Below are 16,854 nucleotides of genomic sequence, written 5' to 3' on the forward strand. Positions count from 1 at the left end.
GGAGAGCATGACTTTGAGTTTTTAGCCAAGCATAAGGGAAAGCGGGAGACCGTTGCCACAGCAACATTTCAATTGGTTATGAAGGTTATTGGCACTACCGGCCACAAGCACATTTCACTTCGGACCTCACTCGCAGAGCAAGATGGAAGCAACTATCATTTGATGGAGTGGTGGATGGGGCAGGGGACAGTTTTGGTGGAATATTGTGGGGATGTGGCCTCAGTTGTATTCTACTGCCCAATCCTAGTTGCTGTGGAAGACATCACGGAGTGAGAAGTCTGCAATTGTTTCACAGATTCTCTCAGCCAAGGAACAAGAGCTGGCATTTTTCCAGTGCCAGTCTAGAAGTGGCAAGATTGGATCTGGTCTTGTAAGAACCCACTTCATTGTGCTTCTACACCCCTCCCCCTTCACAGAATGGGGGCTGTTCCTTACCGCCCCAAGCCCTGTTGCCCATCTCCTGGGAAAAGATATCAGGGAGCCACGGTCTCCAAATCACTGAAGTTCCTGAGTTGTAGGAACACCCTCAGTGCTGTGAGGGAGCTTTGGGATTTTGACCCGAGCAACAGTCTCAGGGCAACCATAGGTAGTGGCGAGTCGGGGTGTCTCTGTTTTGGGAGGGTAACTCTCACAAGGTGATGGCATTCCCATTGCATCAGCTGCCCATGTCCTTCTGGATGGCAGAGGTCATGGGTATGGAAGGTACCCCACAGCAAATGCATCTTCTGGATGGCACACACAGAAGCTGCTGGACTGGAGCAGGAAGCCAGAAGAAAATCTAGGCCTTAATCTTCCAGTTCTTCCCCGGGGTCACCTTGCTCGACATGTTATGTACATCATGAGACAACACTCAATAGCACTATCATCAAGCATCTAATGCTTCATCAAGAGGTGCAGAATTTCAGACAGGATCACAGAATGCATTCAAACTTAATGACCTTCACACCATTAAATCAGATACATAGCACCAAAACAGGCCTTTCAGCCCAACCAGATCATACTGGTGTTTCTGTTCCACTTGAGATTCCTCCCAAATCTACCACTGTAATCCCTTCTTCTCTATTTGTACATCTTAATTGTATCGATGTACTTGCTTTAGCTGCTCCCAGTGATCGTGAGTTCCACATTCTGACTATCCTTATGATGGATTTCTTGGTGACTGCCTTGTGTCCGATGGCCTCTAGATCTGCTCTTCCACCCCAGAGGAAACATTCTCCGTGTATTCACTCAACCTAAACCTTTTAGGAGTTTTAAAAACCTGTTAGGTCACCCCTTCTACTTCAAGAGGAACAGACCCACCCTAACATCTTGGGGTACAGCCCCACATGCACCTCTGGAATTCTCCTGGCCAAACTTCCCTGCATCCACCCTCTCCAGTGTCCTTATACCTCTTTTACAGTAGGACAACCAAAACTGCTCTCTTAAAGTGAATTCTAGCCAAGATTCATTAGAGGTTTAGCATAATTTCCTTCATTTTCAATTCTACTCCTCCAGCTCCAAAACCTTGTTTTGCCTTCCCTGTGGTCTTACCAATCTGTGGAGCAACCTCTAGTAACTGATGTAATTGTATCACCCAGATGTGCACCTTCCAAGAACTAAGAGACTCCCTAGTTTTCCCACCAGGATGCATTTAATTGGCATTGAACTTCATTTGCCAATTTTCTTGCCCATTCTGCAAATTTACTGACATCCTCCAGTAATTTGCTGTATTGACTAAATCCCTCTCTCACCATTTGACGCCTTTTGCAAATTTAGAACCTGTTTTTAATTCAATGAAAATCCGGACAGTTTATATTAACTGCCTCCGCTTCTTCAGAAATGTAAAACTGAACCAAGTCTGATTTCCCCTTTCAAAATCCACGTCGCCTATTCGTCGTTATATTTCTCATTCCCATCTCACAATTAAATTGTTGCAACTCTCATTCTAACCAGCTCCATTCTACTCATTATGTGCTTCACAATTATTTTTAACTCCGGTCTACAGCATTTCAATGTCAGTTTAATTGTCTGAAACACACTTTAAGACATCAGTAGTTTATTTTGCAAATAAATAACAGCAAGGCACTGAGTGAGATTGCCAATGTGACTTTATCTTTGAATAACATAAATCCCTCAGTCTCCATTTTAAAATTAAAGGTTAGTGGATCATCAATAGCCATTAGTGGAGTTCCATTGAGAGTTATAAACTTCCATGCCCTTCTTGTGGTGTACTGGGTCAGAGGTTGGATTTAAATTGTGGTGTACTGGGTCAGAGGTTGGATTTAAATTCTATCTATTCCAGAGGTTTACCATAAACATATCTGCCACCCTTTGCAATGTTTTGTCATTGCATGATTATAAGATCTGCCTCTTTTTTTTATCTACGGCCCCCTAAGCCTATATTCTCCATTGCGTAGAAGAAAAGATTGCACCCAAACTACCCTTATTGGCGTCCCCTCGTGTCTCGAGATCGTTCATCAAATTACGCTCCCTGCACCCCCCCCAACAATTTCCTAAACTCCAGCCGGGATTTCAAAATCTTTTCCTATCGTTTAACCCTCAAGCATCAATGATGTCTTAATACGATCACGTTGAAAGGTGCCCTCAACACTGTCTATCTTGGGACTTGAAGGAGATGGCATTTATTCCTGATCTTTAGGTGCTCTCAGAAAGTACTTGTCTCCCAGTCCCCTTTGAACAATCCCAGTTCCTGTACAGGTGACACATCCAGTGGCATGGAGCCAACAGTTTTGAAGGAATGATGGGTGTCACCGGGTCAGGACAGTGCATTGGGGGTTTAATGGTATCAGTGTGAAGGTTTTCAGCTGTGGGACACAAAACAGAATCAGAGACTCCCATGTCCTTCCACTACACAAGAGGTGCACTCAGAAAACCTACGCTGCTCTCCGGCATAACCCCCAGCAACAGCAATGCAATATAAGATGATTGCCCCATGCAAGGTGCCTTGTGTTGGAGACACAGGGTCTGCCAGCAACAGCAGTCTGCTCTTGCCTTTAGAATACCACTAAAACACAGGAGGTCTTACTTCACACACTTGAACAACTGATTTTTAAAAAAATCCATTCATAGGATGTTGACCTCACTATCTGGGTCAATATTTATCACTCATCCCTCACTGCCCGTTGAACTAAACTAGGGCCATTGCAGAGGGCAGTTAAGAGTCAACCACATTTCTGTGGGTCTAGAGTCACATGGAGGTCAGACTGGGTAAAATGGCAGATTTTTACATCGGTTTTTACAATAATTGATAATGGCTATATGGTTGTCATGAGGCTAGCTTTTAATTCTAAACTTTTATTGCATTTAAATTTTACCATCTGCCAATGTGGGAATTGAAACCGTGTCCTCAGTTCTTGATTACTAGCTCAGAGACATCACCATAATGTCACCCCTCCCAGTGACAATGAAGAAACTTTCACATGTTATCTGTATCGTGCCTGTATTAAGATACTTGCTGTTATTCATAGAGATTGTTACTTATATTTGCTCATGTGCTCAGTCACTTGTGCAAACATCGTTGTATCATGCTGCCAATTATATTATTGATGGATTTCTCTATGTTGGTTTCCTCAAAATCTCTCCAAACTCAGCCTCTGGCTGTCCAACTGAGGAACCAAAGCAGTGGATAGTCACAGCTCCAGGGTAGCTGCCAGAGCTGACTTCCTGTCCAACTGTCAAATGATAAAAACCAAGATCATTCCAAGGCACCAGCTCTGATGGGATGAGTCAGAGCAATGCCACAGCCTGGACTCTGAGCTGACAATGAATACAGGAGACTGGAACACAAAGACACAGAGAGGAGACCATTCAGCCCCTTGGGCATACCATTCAATGAGATCGAAGCCAAACATTGACTTAATTCCACAATATCCCACTGCCTTGAATACTTTTGATTAAATAAAATCTATTAATACTACTGTTTTGAAATTAATTGTTGGTCTATAATCAGTTCCTATTTGCAGAAGAGAGCTCCAAACTCCATCTCAGTTTGCGCTGCTTTATTTCACTTCTGATGACTCCATTCTAGATTTTAGACCTCACCCCACATTCTTAAGACACCTACAAATGAAGTGTACATTATTTCCATTAATCCTTTCTGACCTGCTCAATGCCTTGAAAAACAACTTTGACGATATCACCCTTTAGCTAACCTTCTGAACTCAAGGAAATACAATTTAATTTCTCTTTAAAATCTAATGACTGGAGTCCACTCTGATAAACCTACACAGCACACTCTCCGAGGCTGATGTAGCCTTCCTGAAGTGAAGCACACAGACCAGGGCACAACTCTAGGTATTGGCCTAACCAGGGTTTTCTACAGCCAACTGTCTTCAATCCCATTCTACTTGAATCCTCTGGATATAAAAGCCAGCGTCCCATTAATCCTTTCGATTATTTTCTACGCTTGTTAATGATAGCTTAATGACACCTGGGCTCCACCTTGGTCTCATCAGACCTTTACTGCTTCCAATTTTTGCTTTTAAGAAATCATAGGATCTTAAAAACTCTCTCAATCTAAGGTTTGTGACTACAATCAAAAGCCATTTGCCATGGTTTTGTATGCACTTCTGGTTGGGTGTGATAGGTTAAATATTGCTGCTACTTACACTGGTGCAAGTGCTTTTATTTTTGAGATTGACTCTGGTAAAGTGAGGAAGTCTGGATTGGGAGGCAGTATGGAAGCGAAGAGAAAAAGTGAACGAGAGACAGCACAAGTAAAGAGCAAAAACAGATGCAAGAGCGAGAGACAGAAAGCAGGAAAGAGAAAGAGAGTGAGCGTGCGAGGTTGAGATTCTCCCTATAACATACTCTTACCTTTCAAGACAGCTTTCATAATTATATGTAGCTTTGAAACCATATATGGCAAAAGTGACAACGCTGGCAAACACGGATGTCAGACTGTTAATTAAAGCAATGATAACTGCTTGTTTCTCACAGTTGTTGTTTTTCTGGTTGTAACTGGCAAACGCAATCAGACTCCCAAAGCCCAGGCCGAGCGAGAAGAAAATCTGGGTAGCCGCATCAATCCAAGATTTCGGGTTCATCAGCTGCTCCACCTTGAGGGGTGTGAAGAGCAAAAGGTTTTTTTTTTAAGACTAGATTCCCTACAGTGTGGAAACAGGCCCTTCCGCCCAACCGGTCCTCCGAAGAGCAACCCACTCAGACCCATTTCCCTCTGACTAAAGCGCCTAACACTACAGGCAATTTAGCACGGCCAATTCACCTAGCCCGCACATCTTTGGATTGTGGGAGGAAACCAGAGCACCCGGAGGGGATCCACGCAGACACGGGGAGAATGTCTGTGTGGAGTTTGCACAGTCGCCCGAGGCTGGAATCGAACCCAAGTCCCTGGTGCTGGGAGGCAGTAGTGCTAACCACTGAGCCATCGTGCTGCCCCAAAGGTTCAGGAGTGAGTCGCAGTACGAACATACACTACACAGAGGAAATTCAGCTCGCCTGGCAAAAGGGGCATGACGGAAGTGGGTACTACAGATGCTGGCGATTAGAGTCAAGATTAGAATGGTGCTGGAAAAGTACAGCAGGCCAGGCAACATCCATTTTGAAAAGCAAGGTGACTTCACCCCGGTGTCCTGGTCAGTATTTATCCCTCAGAAAACCAATTCATATTAAAGAGATTATCTGGTCATTATCACGTTATGATTTCTATGAACTTGCTGTGTGTACAGTACATAAGTGCCACATTTCCCACAGTACCAACAGTACCTGCACATCAAAAAAGTATTTCATTGAAGATGAAATAGGGATTGGAGCATCCTGGGGTAGTGAAAGGTGCTATATAAATGTACATCATTACTTTTGTTGAAGAATATGACTAACAGTCCCTGAGTGATGCAGAACTGGAACTTTGTAGAAACAAGAGAGAAGCATGCTGTTGTTAAAGGAAGCTTTTTATCTTTCATTCATCAGAACAAATCACAAGAGTGCCAAATTTAGAAAACACACGTCTCATTTTTGCAATAATTTCTAAGTTCATTTGATTGAAGAGTAAGACTTCAATCATCAGAATATTGACTTTGATAATCAGTTGGGGTTACAATCAAATCACATGATACATTACCTTTGGAGTGAACATGTAAACGAGGCCATTTCCTGCTCCATGTAGTGTTACCCCTCGAATGAGAAAAATTATCAGCACGAAATATGGAAAGCAAGCTGTTACATAGACCACCTATTGCCAAGGGGAGAGAAAGAGACGGTTCAAACCAACTTTACACTGACCACTTTTACCCAAAACCATTCTGTTGAGTTTTAGTGCTTTCAAGACCATAAGATCATAGAAGCAGCCATTAGGCCATTCGGCCCATTGAATCTGCACTGCCATTTGATCATGACTGATAAGTTTTTCAACCCCATTTTCCCGGTTTCTCTCGGTAACCATTGAACAGTCACGATTCCTCTCATAGCAGGTGAATTGGCCATGGGAAATTGCCCGCAGTGTTCAAACATGTGTAGGCTTGGTACGTTAGTCAGGGGGAAATGTACAGTAATAGGGTTGGGGAAGATGTCTGGGTGGGTTGCTCTTTGGAGGGGTCGGCATGGACTTGTTGGGCTGAAGGGCCTGTTTCCACACTGTAGGGATTCTATTCCATTCAGAAAGGTCTGAGTTTTAGGGTGAGATTGGATAAGCAAGAACTTTTTTCTTTAGAGCATAGGAGACTGAGGGGAGACCTTATAGAGGTGTATAAAATCATGAGAGGCATGGATGTAGTGAATGCACTCAGTCTTTTCCCCAGGTTTCGGGAATAGAGGACATCAGTTTAAGGTTACAGAGGAAAGAATAAAAGGGAACCTGAGGGGCAACATTTTTACACAGAGTGTGGCTTGCATATGCAACGAGCTGCTAGTGGAAGTGGTTGAGGCGTGTACATTAACAAAGGCATTTAAACAAATACATGGATAGGAAAGGTTTAGAGGGTTATGGGCCAAGTGCAGGGAAATGGGGTTAGCGTGGACGGACATTTTGGTCAGCATGGGCCAGTTTGGGCCAAAGGGCCTGTCTCTGTTCTGTAGGACTCTCTGACTGCTGAGGTAACCTCCAGGAATCAAAGGGATGAGACTCCTGCTCACTCCAAGAAGTTGCTCCTCACATCCCACTGGCACCTCTGCGGGGCGGGGGGGGAAAAAAAAATCGCTGTCCGCTGGTCCTTGTACAATTAGCTGATGAGAACAGCTTTGCGAGCTTATACCCGGAGGCTCTGGAGAGTTAGAGACCTCCAGTGGAAGACAGACTCCGAAAGGGAAGCTGCTGATGCTGATCTTGCTCAAAGTCCACTCCTTCTCCACCAACCTCCACCCCCAAAGGCAACCCACCTCGCTGACTCTGCCTTCTGTATTAGGAATGTGCTGATGTACAGGTGAAGCTAATGGAGCCAACACTGCTCACAGTCAGCTTCAGGGCCACTGGAGTAGAAAGACAGGCACTGCTTAAATGATTAATACATTAGCTTTGTGCTAATGGAGAGGAAAACACAGTGGGAGGGAAGCTGGAGACACAGACAGAGAACATGCAAGAGAGAGAGCACAGGAGGGAGAGACAGAGAAAGAGAGCATGAGAGAGAGAGAGTGTGCGTGTGTGACACAGAGCATATGAGAGAGAGAGAGAGAGACACACACAGAGCATATGAGAGACAGAGAGGGAGAGAGAGAGTACGCATGCACAGGAGAGAGAGAGAGAGAGAGAGAGAGAGAGAGAGAGAGAGAGAGAGAGAGAGAGAGAGAGAGAGAGCAAGCAGGGAGGACACAGAGGGTAAAGGACAGAGAGAGATGTACAGCACAACCCTTCTCTGAGCAACTAGGGACATTTTTTTCCTTTTAGAAGGACACACACTAGACACAGGCTTCTCAAGTCTGTGAAGATTAACAATAGTGACAGTACCTTGCCAGTTGATTCTGTTCCTCTAATGATACAGAGGTAAACTATAAGCCAGGAGAGGATCAGACACAGCAAAAGCCCCCAGTGCAATGTCCCTGTGTCATCAATGGTGGGAGAAATATTTAATGTCTTTCTGTACCAGAAGAATTCAGTGGGTGAACTCTTTGCACATTCTTCCAGGATTGCAGTGTTGTTTGCATTTAATGGACAGTGTGCCCATGGCAGAGGGTTCTGTTTCACAGAGAAACAAACAGCAAATTATTAACAGTGATAGAACTTACAGACATCAATAAAAAAAACTCACTTATGCAAACCTCCTTTTGTGCTTTTACATTGAAAAAAAACGTCATGCAACATTTCTTCATTGCTATAGAAGTATGAAATGTCAATTCAACTCAGATGGTAAATAAACTACAATTGTATTACTACACAGTACATTTCAAACTCTGCTCTTATTAAAATGTATAAGACCCACAGAGGACTTGACAGGATGTAGCTGAAAGGATGTTTTCCCTAGTGACTGACCTGAACTAGGGGAAATTTAAAAATAAGAAGTTGAAGATAGAGATGAAGAGAAATCCTGTCTCTGAGGGCTTTGAGTCTTTGGAGCTTCAAGCGCAATGATTATTTTTAAGGCAGTGACAGATGGACCCTTGACTGACAAGGGAGTCACCAAGGGAAGGGAGAAAGTGGTGTCAAAGCCATAATCAGACAGGCCATGATCTTATCGAATGTCAGGGACAGGCCAAACAGAGTGTGGCTGGGGGGGAAATCGGCATTGTAATAGGTGGCCAGGAAAGGAATGAACCTGAAGGACTTCTACAAACAGTTGCTGATTGGTTCATTGTCACCATTACCAGCTTTCATTTCCAGATTTCGTGAATTGGACTTCAACGTGCTCTGGTGGGAGCGTGTTCCTGGGCCATTACCTTCGGGTTCTGATTACGGATCTTGACCAGATGGGCCAATGGGCTGAGAAGTGGCAGATAGAGTTTAATTCAGATAAATGTGAGGTGCTGCATTTTGGGAAAGCAAATCTTAGCAGGACTTATACACTTAATGGTATGGTCCTCGGGAGTGTTGCTGAACAAAGAGACCTTGAAGTGCAGGTTCATAACTCCTTGAAAGTGGAGTTGTAGATAGACAGGATAGTGAAGAAGATGTTTGGTATGCTTTCTTTTATTGGTCAGAGAATTGAGTACAGGAGTTGGGAGGTCATGCTGCAGCTGTACAGGACATTGGTGAGGCCACTGTTGGAATACTGTTTGCAATTCTGGTCTCCTTCCTATCGGAAAGATGATGTGAAACTTGAAAGGGTTCAGAAAAGATTTACAAGGATGTTGCCAGGGTTGGAGGATTTGAGCTACAGGGAGAGGCTAAACAGACTGGGGCTGTTTTCCATGGAGGGTCGGAGGTTGAGGGGTGACCATATAGAAGTTTACAAAATTATGAGGGGCATGGATAGGATAAATAGGCAAAGTCTTTTCCCTGGGGTCGGCGAGTCCAGAACTAGAGGGCATAGGTTTAGGGTGAGAGGGGAAAGATATAAGAGACCTGAGGGGCAACTTTTTCACGCAGAAGGTGGTACGTGTATGGAATGAGCTGCCAGAGGAAGTGGTGGAGGCTGGTACAATTGCAACATTTAAGAGGCATTTGGATGGGTATATGAATAGGAAGGGTTTGGAGGGATATGGGCCGCATGCTGGCAGGTGGGACTAGATTGGGTTGGGATATCTGGTCGGCATGGATGGGTTGGACCGAAGAGTATGCTTCCACGTTGTACACCTCTATGACTGGCTCAGCGACATTGGCACCATAATCCCCAGATCCTTTCTGCACCTTTGACAGTCCTTTCAAATCCACTGCAAAAAAAACGGTGGAGACTCTAGCTCAAGTCTCAAGATCTTTGGCAGAGAAAGCAAGACTTTTGCCTACTGTGTGGCATAGTGAGGAAAGAGCAGACGTGAAGCTTTTATGAATTTCAGAAAGAATATAAATCAATTCTTGGTTATGTGTACCTCAAACGAATGGAACAGATACCAAAGACTCCAGGACACAATTGCATTGTAGTAGACACACACCAGAAATGATATCACCAGACTTCCTATCCCTGTATTCAGAGGGGCAAAAAAAAACACATTGTAACTCTATATAGTCAGTGGGACAGGACTAAAGCTTGTGACAGAGAGAATGTAAAATGTGTAGCCACATACCAACACCAACCAAATATGGATTAACTGTCTTCCATGCTCCTATACTTCCTTGCCTCATCAATTGGCCCAAAGTCAATTCCAGGTAAAACAAAGGCAGCCCTTCCACGACTAACATGATCATGTAAGGAATTAAAAATCCACCTGAAAAGGGGAGAAAAAGAAACAAACGCAGAGAAGTGAGGGTCATTCATTAACATTTTGGTCCGCATATCTTCCATCAGACATTTGTTGTATGTTAGCTGTATCGGAGTGGCTACCCTGAGCCTCTAAACAGGAACAGGTGGTTGTTGGTGCAACTCTACAAATAAATGCTCAGGAAAGTGTGTAAAGATCCTCCACTTCACCATCACACTCTCAGCAGCAAAACATTAACTCCGGTGCTTCAATATTCTTCCTCCATTTTCCCTTCAAGGCTTTCTGTCCACCAACAACAACTTGAATTTATATGGTGCCTTGAAGGTTAGAAGACATTAACAAAAGGTTGCCTTACAAAAGTACCATCAATTAGAGCCACAGAGGAGAGAGGAAACAGATACTCAAACCCTACCTCTTTGGCAAAACCTTTACAGAGCATTTTAAAAGGAGAAGAGGCAAGAGAAGGAAAAGAGGGAAAAAAAGGTTAAAAAGGGAAAAGAGAGGAAGAGGAGAAAAGTCTTAATTTTAAATACTTTTATTAATATCAAGGTCCAATTTGGAGCATAACAGAACACTGATGGTTGTGGGGCTGACAGGGGTTACAAGAGATCGTGGAGAGATGAAGCCATGAAGGAATCCAAAAACAAAGAGGATGAACATGTGAAAAAAATTGAGACACACTCAGACTGAGAGTTGCCATGGGCCTGAGAGCATAGAGGTGAGGACTAACAGGATGCGATAGTATTGGGGGTTGGGGGATATACAGATTACATTCCACTACTGTGTGTACTCCCTGTTGAGAGGAAAGATCGAAAACCAGCTCCTGGTGTTTATCCACTGCAGTTGTGTTGAAGACTCATGGGGATACCCATTCTTGAGAATATCCTTCTCTACAGAGAGTAGGGAAGGCTCAACACTTCATTCAATGGCAGGAGTGGCAATCAAAAACGGAGCAGACCACAGAGCTCTCCTGTACAGCATAAACACTTGCCACTTCACCCAGCCAGTCCACTGAAACACAATCAACATCTTGTGTCTCTTTTTGCTTCGCCCATGTTAGCATGAAACTGTGGGCGTGTTGTTCTCTCAAACAGATGATGGGGGATAATATAATGCTCTGCAATGATGGAACATAAATGACTTCCTCGTGGGCACACAAGCTGAAAACATGAACAACATCCATTCACTAAGGAGGATTCCACAGTCCTCGCCCACTTCTCTCAGGCCCTAATGTGGTATTGATAGACAGGACATAAGCAGGAATGTGATGATGCCAATCCTAATGATGGGCTTATGCTTGAAATAGGCAAAAAAGTGAGGAATGCAGATGCTGGAGATCAGAGTCTAGATTAGAGAGGTGCTGGAAAAGCACAGCAGGCCAGGCAGCATCTGAGGAACAAGGAAAATCAACGTTTTGGGATGAAGGGTTTATGCCTGAAACATCGATTCTCCTGCTCCTCGGATGCTGCCTGACCTGCTGTGCTTTTCCAGCACCATACTCTCGACTCTGATCTCCAGCATCTGCAATCCTCACTTTCTCCTCATCCAGTAAACTCCTGAGAAAGCAGGTCCCTTTCTGTTCAGTCCCTCTTTCAGGGCAACCACCTTATCACAGGAATTAACCTTCGATCCCTGCCCAGACGTCTGGTCACAGGATGCCATTATATTGTTAACCAACGCTGGCCAAGTTCTCTACCGTAGAGGTAATTGTACTGACTCATTGAACACAATGTGCTGCCAAGATTAGATTGAATTACTTGCAATGTGCCCTTATCCTGAATAAATTACAGCAGCTCGTAAAAAAAATATTTTAAAAGACCCACTCTCCAATTCTTGAAATGAAATGTTAGAACAATTCAGAATTTCCGCCTTCTGGTCTTGTGGGAATAAAGAGAAGAGAATAAAGTCACTGATCGGGGAATAAATAAATAATAATTTAAAATAATCCTTTTCACCCCTGCCACTGCATTGCTGCACACACTTGTTCTTGTTTTTTCTTGACATGCGATCAAAAGATAATTGTTTTAAAAAATTCTTTCATGTAATGTGAACAACACTGAGAGGGACTATGCATGCAGCACACCCACCCCTTCATTGCCCATGAACTGAGTGTCTTTTACAGGGCAATTCAGGATTGACAGATTTCTTCCCCCTTAAAGTGAACCAAATTTTTTTTTTAAAAAACAAAACAACTATTGGTAGGTTCACAGTCGAGAGTGTGGTGCTGGAAAAGTACAGCGGGTCGGGCAGTATCAGGGGAGCAGGAGAATCAATGCTTCTGGCATAAGCCACCAGAAACATTTATTCTCCTGCTCCTTGGATACTGCCCGACCTGCTGTGCTTTTCCAGCACCACACTCTCCACTCTGATCTCCAACATCTGCAGCCCTCACTTTCTCCTAATTGATTGGTTCATAGTCAATGTTCCTGAGACTAGGTTTCAATTCCAGATCTTATTTGCATAATTTACAAATGTCAAAGCTGTCAGGGCGGGATTTGAACTGTTTCCCCGCCGGGTCACTGACCATCCTGACTTGGAACTGGGTCACCGCTCCTTCACCGTCATGGAGTTAAAAGTCTGCAGCTCCCTACACCCCGAGGACTAAAGCAGTTCAAGGAGGCAGCTCACCACTACCTCCTGCAGGACAATGAGAGACGAGCAACAGATGCTAGCCCTGGCAGTGACGCCCATGTCCCATGAAAGTAGTAAAAATATCAAAACAAAAGCCATCAACTATCTAATGTGAATGTATTTCAATCTCACTGTGCACTGATGTGGCTTTTTAACCACAGCTCCAACAGTAATGGTATCACCTATTCTGGCTATCCTCCATTTGCCTCCAAGTTTCCCCTCCTCTGCTCGACTACTTAACACATTTCTGGGTTTCTTACATTCCCCTCCCCTCCACCTCTTTGCAGAATTTGCAATTTCCCCTCTGTAGATCCACCTTAAAATTTTATTAGTTAAGAGCCAGAGGAAATAGTGGAGGTTGGTACCATTACCACATTTAAAAGGCATCTGGATAGGTATATGGATAAGAAGGATTTAGAGGAACATGGGCCAAATGCTGGCAAATGGGACTAGATTAAGTTAGGGCATTCAATATTCTGTGTGTTCCAATTAGATCACCCCTCATCTTTCCAAACACAATTGAGTATAAACCCAAAGTCCACAAACATTCCTCATATGTTAAGCTTTTCATTCCTGGGACCATTCTTGTGAACCTCCTCTGAACACTCTCCAGGGCCAGTACATCCTTCCTGAGATATAGGGCCTAAAAGTGTGCACAAAACTCCAAATGTGGTCAGACCGGAGCCTTATAGAACCTCAGAAGTACATCCCTGATTTTATATTTAAATCCTCTCAAAATAAGTGCCATCATTGCATTTGCCTTCCTAAATACTGACTCAACCTGCAAGTTTACACTGAGAGAAGCCTGGACTAAAACCCTCAAGTCTCTACGCACTTCAAACTTCTGAATTTTCTCTCCATTTCGAAAATAGTCCATGCCTCTTCTTCCTACCAAAGTGTGGTTAATGGCAGGGCATGAAGTGTGTGAGGTTAAAGGCAGGGCATGGTCTAGGGTGTCGATCTCCAGCATTAAATTCAGCCTTACACAACAAATGATGCTACAAACTGCCTGCTCTATATACTTCCAGAAGGTAAGAGGTGCACTCACACCCAGATGCCTTTGACAACAGAGCGACTGTTCTGTTTCACAGCAGGAGAGTCACAGATGACATGAATCAGACACTAGACCAGTCCCCAAGCAGCAACTGCAATGTGGTGCCAAGTCCAATGTTATGCCCAAAGTTGTCCTACAAGCCCTGAAAGGTGTTGGGAGGTAGCCCTTTGGATGCGTTCCAGATGCATGTTCCAAAAGGCAATAGGAGCCATCAAGGTCAAAAGGTCAGGAAGCCACTGCAAGATTTTTAATGATTGCAGGTAATTGGTGAAACTCAGTGAATGTCTTGTGAAATGCTACGTGCCATCAACTGCTTGACCCGCCTCAGCCAATGTCATTCGCAGGAGTTTGACAGGAGAACCACGAGATGTGCTCGGCTCTCACTGAATGGATAATCTTCCTCAACGCCGTTCATTCAAAACAAAAAACTCTCAAAAGCTCCCCAGTTTCAGCCGAAAATGATTCAGATGTACCCAAGGTTCATTGCCACTGACAGTGCCACCCTCAGTCGGTTCTGTGGATGAATCATTGAGGAGGTGGTGATGGGGAACAGAAGGGCAGGCCACTCAAGTCCTTGCCCTGGACGCTAAGGTTGCCCCTTAATTATTTTGCCCTCTTGCTCCTCCCTCTTGCTCCATTTTGCATAGATGCTGTTCATTCTCTGATGCATTCCAAACCACCCACCACTGGGAGTCGAGAATGTGATGCTGGAAAATCTCAGCAGGTCAGGCAGCATCCGAGGAGCAGGAGAATCGACATTTTGAGCATAAGCCCTTCATCAGGAATCCCGTGATTGGGAACTTGGCTCCATGATTAGCAACAGATCCATCACAACCTGCTTGAAGTCAATTCCAGTAACAGACCTGCAATAGTTGATGACCTGCCCAAATAAAGCAGGCTGGAGGGTTGGTCCTTTCTGCTACTTAATGCATATTGAAGTGTGTGAGGTTAAAGGCAGGGCATGGTCTAGGGTGTCGATCTCCAGCATCAAATTCAGACTTATATAACAAATTATGCTCCAATCTGCCTGCGCTATATACTTCCAGAAGGTAGGAGGTGCACTCACACCCAGATGCCTTTGACAACAGAGCAACTGTTCTGTTTCACAGCAGGAGAGTCACAGACGACATGAATCAGATACTAGACCAGTCCCCAAGCAGCAACTGCAATGTGGTGCCAAGTCCAATATTATGCCCAAAGTTGTCCTACAAGCCCTGAAAGGTGTTGGGAGGTAGCAGATTGGCATGAGTAGAGAATTGGCTCATGGGCAGGAAGCTGAAAATGTGTTGCTGGAAAAGCGCAGCAGGTCAGGCAGCACCCAAGGAACAGAAAATTCGACTTTTCGGGCATTAGCCCTTCATCAGGATGCTGCCTGACCTGCTGCGCTTTTCCAGCAACACATTTTCAGCTCTGATCTCCAGCATCTGCAGACCTCACTTTCTCCTCATGGGCAGGAAGTCAGGATAAAGTGCTTTGTTTTCTGGTTGGCAGCCTTTTACCAGTGGGATTCCAGAGGGATCAGAGCTGGGCCTACAACTGTTTACACTACACATGGCTGACCTGGAGGGAAGAAATGAAGGCACTGGAGCCAAGTTTGCAGATGACACTAAAATAGGTGGAGAGGCAGGCTGCAAGGATGGTACAAACAATTTACAGAGAGATATTGATAGGTCAAGTAAGTGGGCATTAACTTGGAAAATGGAATGTGGAAAAATGTGAAGTTGGTCATTTTGGAAAGGAGAAAAAAAGAAGAGAATATTAGTTAAATGGAGAGAAGCTGCAGAGCGACAACACAAAGGGATTTGGTTGCAGGGGGGTAATTTTTCATGAAACACCGTAACCTAGCACACAGGGTGCAGCAGGTATTCAGGAAGGCTAATGGAGTGTTGACCCTTAATTTGGAGTGTAAGAGTAGGGAAGTCTTACTGTAACGGTACAAGGTGCTCATGAGACATATCTGGAGTACCATATCTGGAGCAGTTTTGGTTCCCCTTATTTAAGAAACAACATTATTTCATTGGAGGCAGTTCAGAGAAGGTTCACCAGAATGGTCCCTGGTGTGGCTGGATTATCTTGAGTCAAACAGTGTGGCGCTGGAAAAGCACAGCCGGTCAGGCAGCATCCGAGGAGCAGGAGAGTCAATGTTTCGGGCATAAGCCCCTCTTTAGGAATGGCAAGGTTAAGCAGGTTGGGACTCTACTCGCTGGAGTTTTGAAGAATGAGGGTCGATCTCATTGAAACATATCAGATTCTGAAGAGGTTTGACAGGGTCAATGTTGAGACAACGTCTTCCCTCATGGGAGAGCCCAAGACCAGAGGATATAGGCTCAGAATAAAGGGACATCAATTTAAGACTGAGATAAGGAATTTCTTCTCTCAGAGTGTTGAATGTTTTTGGAACTCCTTGTCAGAGTGAGCTGTGGGGGGGGGGGGAAAAAGAGTCCTTGTGTACATGTGAGGCTGAGACAGATTCTCGATCAGTTGGGGAATCAAGGATTTTGGAGAATAAGCAGGAAAGGGGATGTGGGCAATGTCAGATCAGCCACAAGCCTATTGAATAGTGGATTGGGCTTGAAGGGCTGAATTGCCTTCTCCTGCTCCTAAGTCTTATGAAGGGGCAGTCGAGAAATCCAAAAGCCATCCCACACAGGCCACAATACAGTTTTGAAAGACTGTGCAAGTGCAGTTACACTAAAAAATTTTTAAGGGGTCATGCACTTTATGCAGTCATTTGGACATTCCAAAAAAAGTTTTGCTTTATAAGCTATAAGAACTCATTTAGTCAGATAATTACAGTTCAGATGCAACAAAATGCACATTACCTTAAAACTAGGAGAGATTTATATCTTATTAGTGCTGCCTGAGAGGATTAAGGGAACCCTGAAGTGATTGGTATATACTGTCGAGCTGTTGGCTAATGTTTACAA

General features: G+C 44.2%; 1 protein-coding gene across 1 annotated transcript in view; it reads right to left on the reverse strand.

Annotated features, from left to right (window-relative positions):
* The window catches only part of LOC132832125 (sodium- and chloride-dependent transporter XTRP3A-like), a 48,982-nt gene that overhangs the window by 18,404 nt on the left and 13,724 nt on the right, over positions 1–16,854 (reverse strand). The window contains exons 2-6 of the mRNA XM_060849855.1: positions 10,108–10,248; positions 9,913–10,004; positions 7,898–8,125; positions 6,080–6,190; positions 4,816–5,057 (exon numbers count right to left, since the gene is read on the reverse strand). Of these exons, the coding sequence (XP_060705838.1) occupies positions 4,816–5,057; positions 6,080–6,190; positions 7,898–8,125; positions 9,913–10,004; positions 10,108–10,248 (814 nt within the window). The remainder of the gene's footprint in view (positions 1–4,815; positions 5,058–6,079; positions 6,191–7,897; positions 8,126–9,912; positions 10,005–10,107; positions 10,249–16,854) is intronic.

Source organism: Hemiscyllium ocellatum, chromosome 34 (genome assembly GCF_020745735.1).
Source record: "Hemiscyllium ocellatum isolate sHemOce1 chromosome 34, sHemOce1.pat.X.cur, whole genome shotgun sequence".
NCBI classification, from domain to species: Eukaryota; Metazoa; Chordata; class Chondrichthyes; order Orectolobiformes; family Hemiscylliidae; genus Hemiscyllium; species Hemiscyllium ocellatum.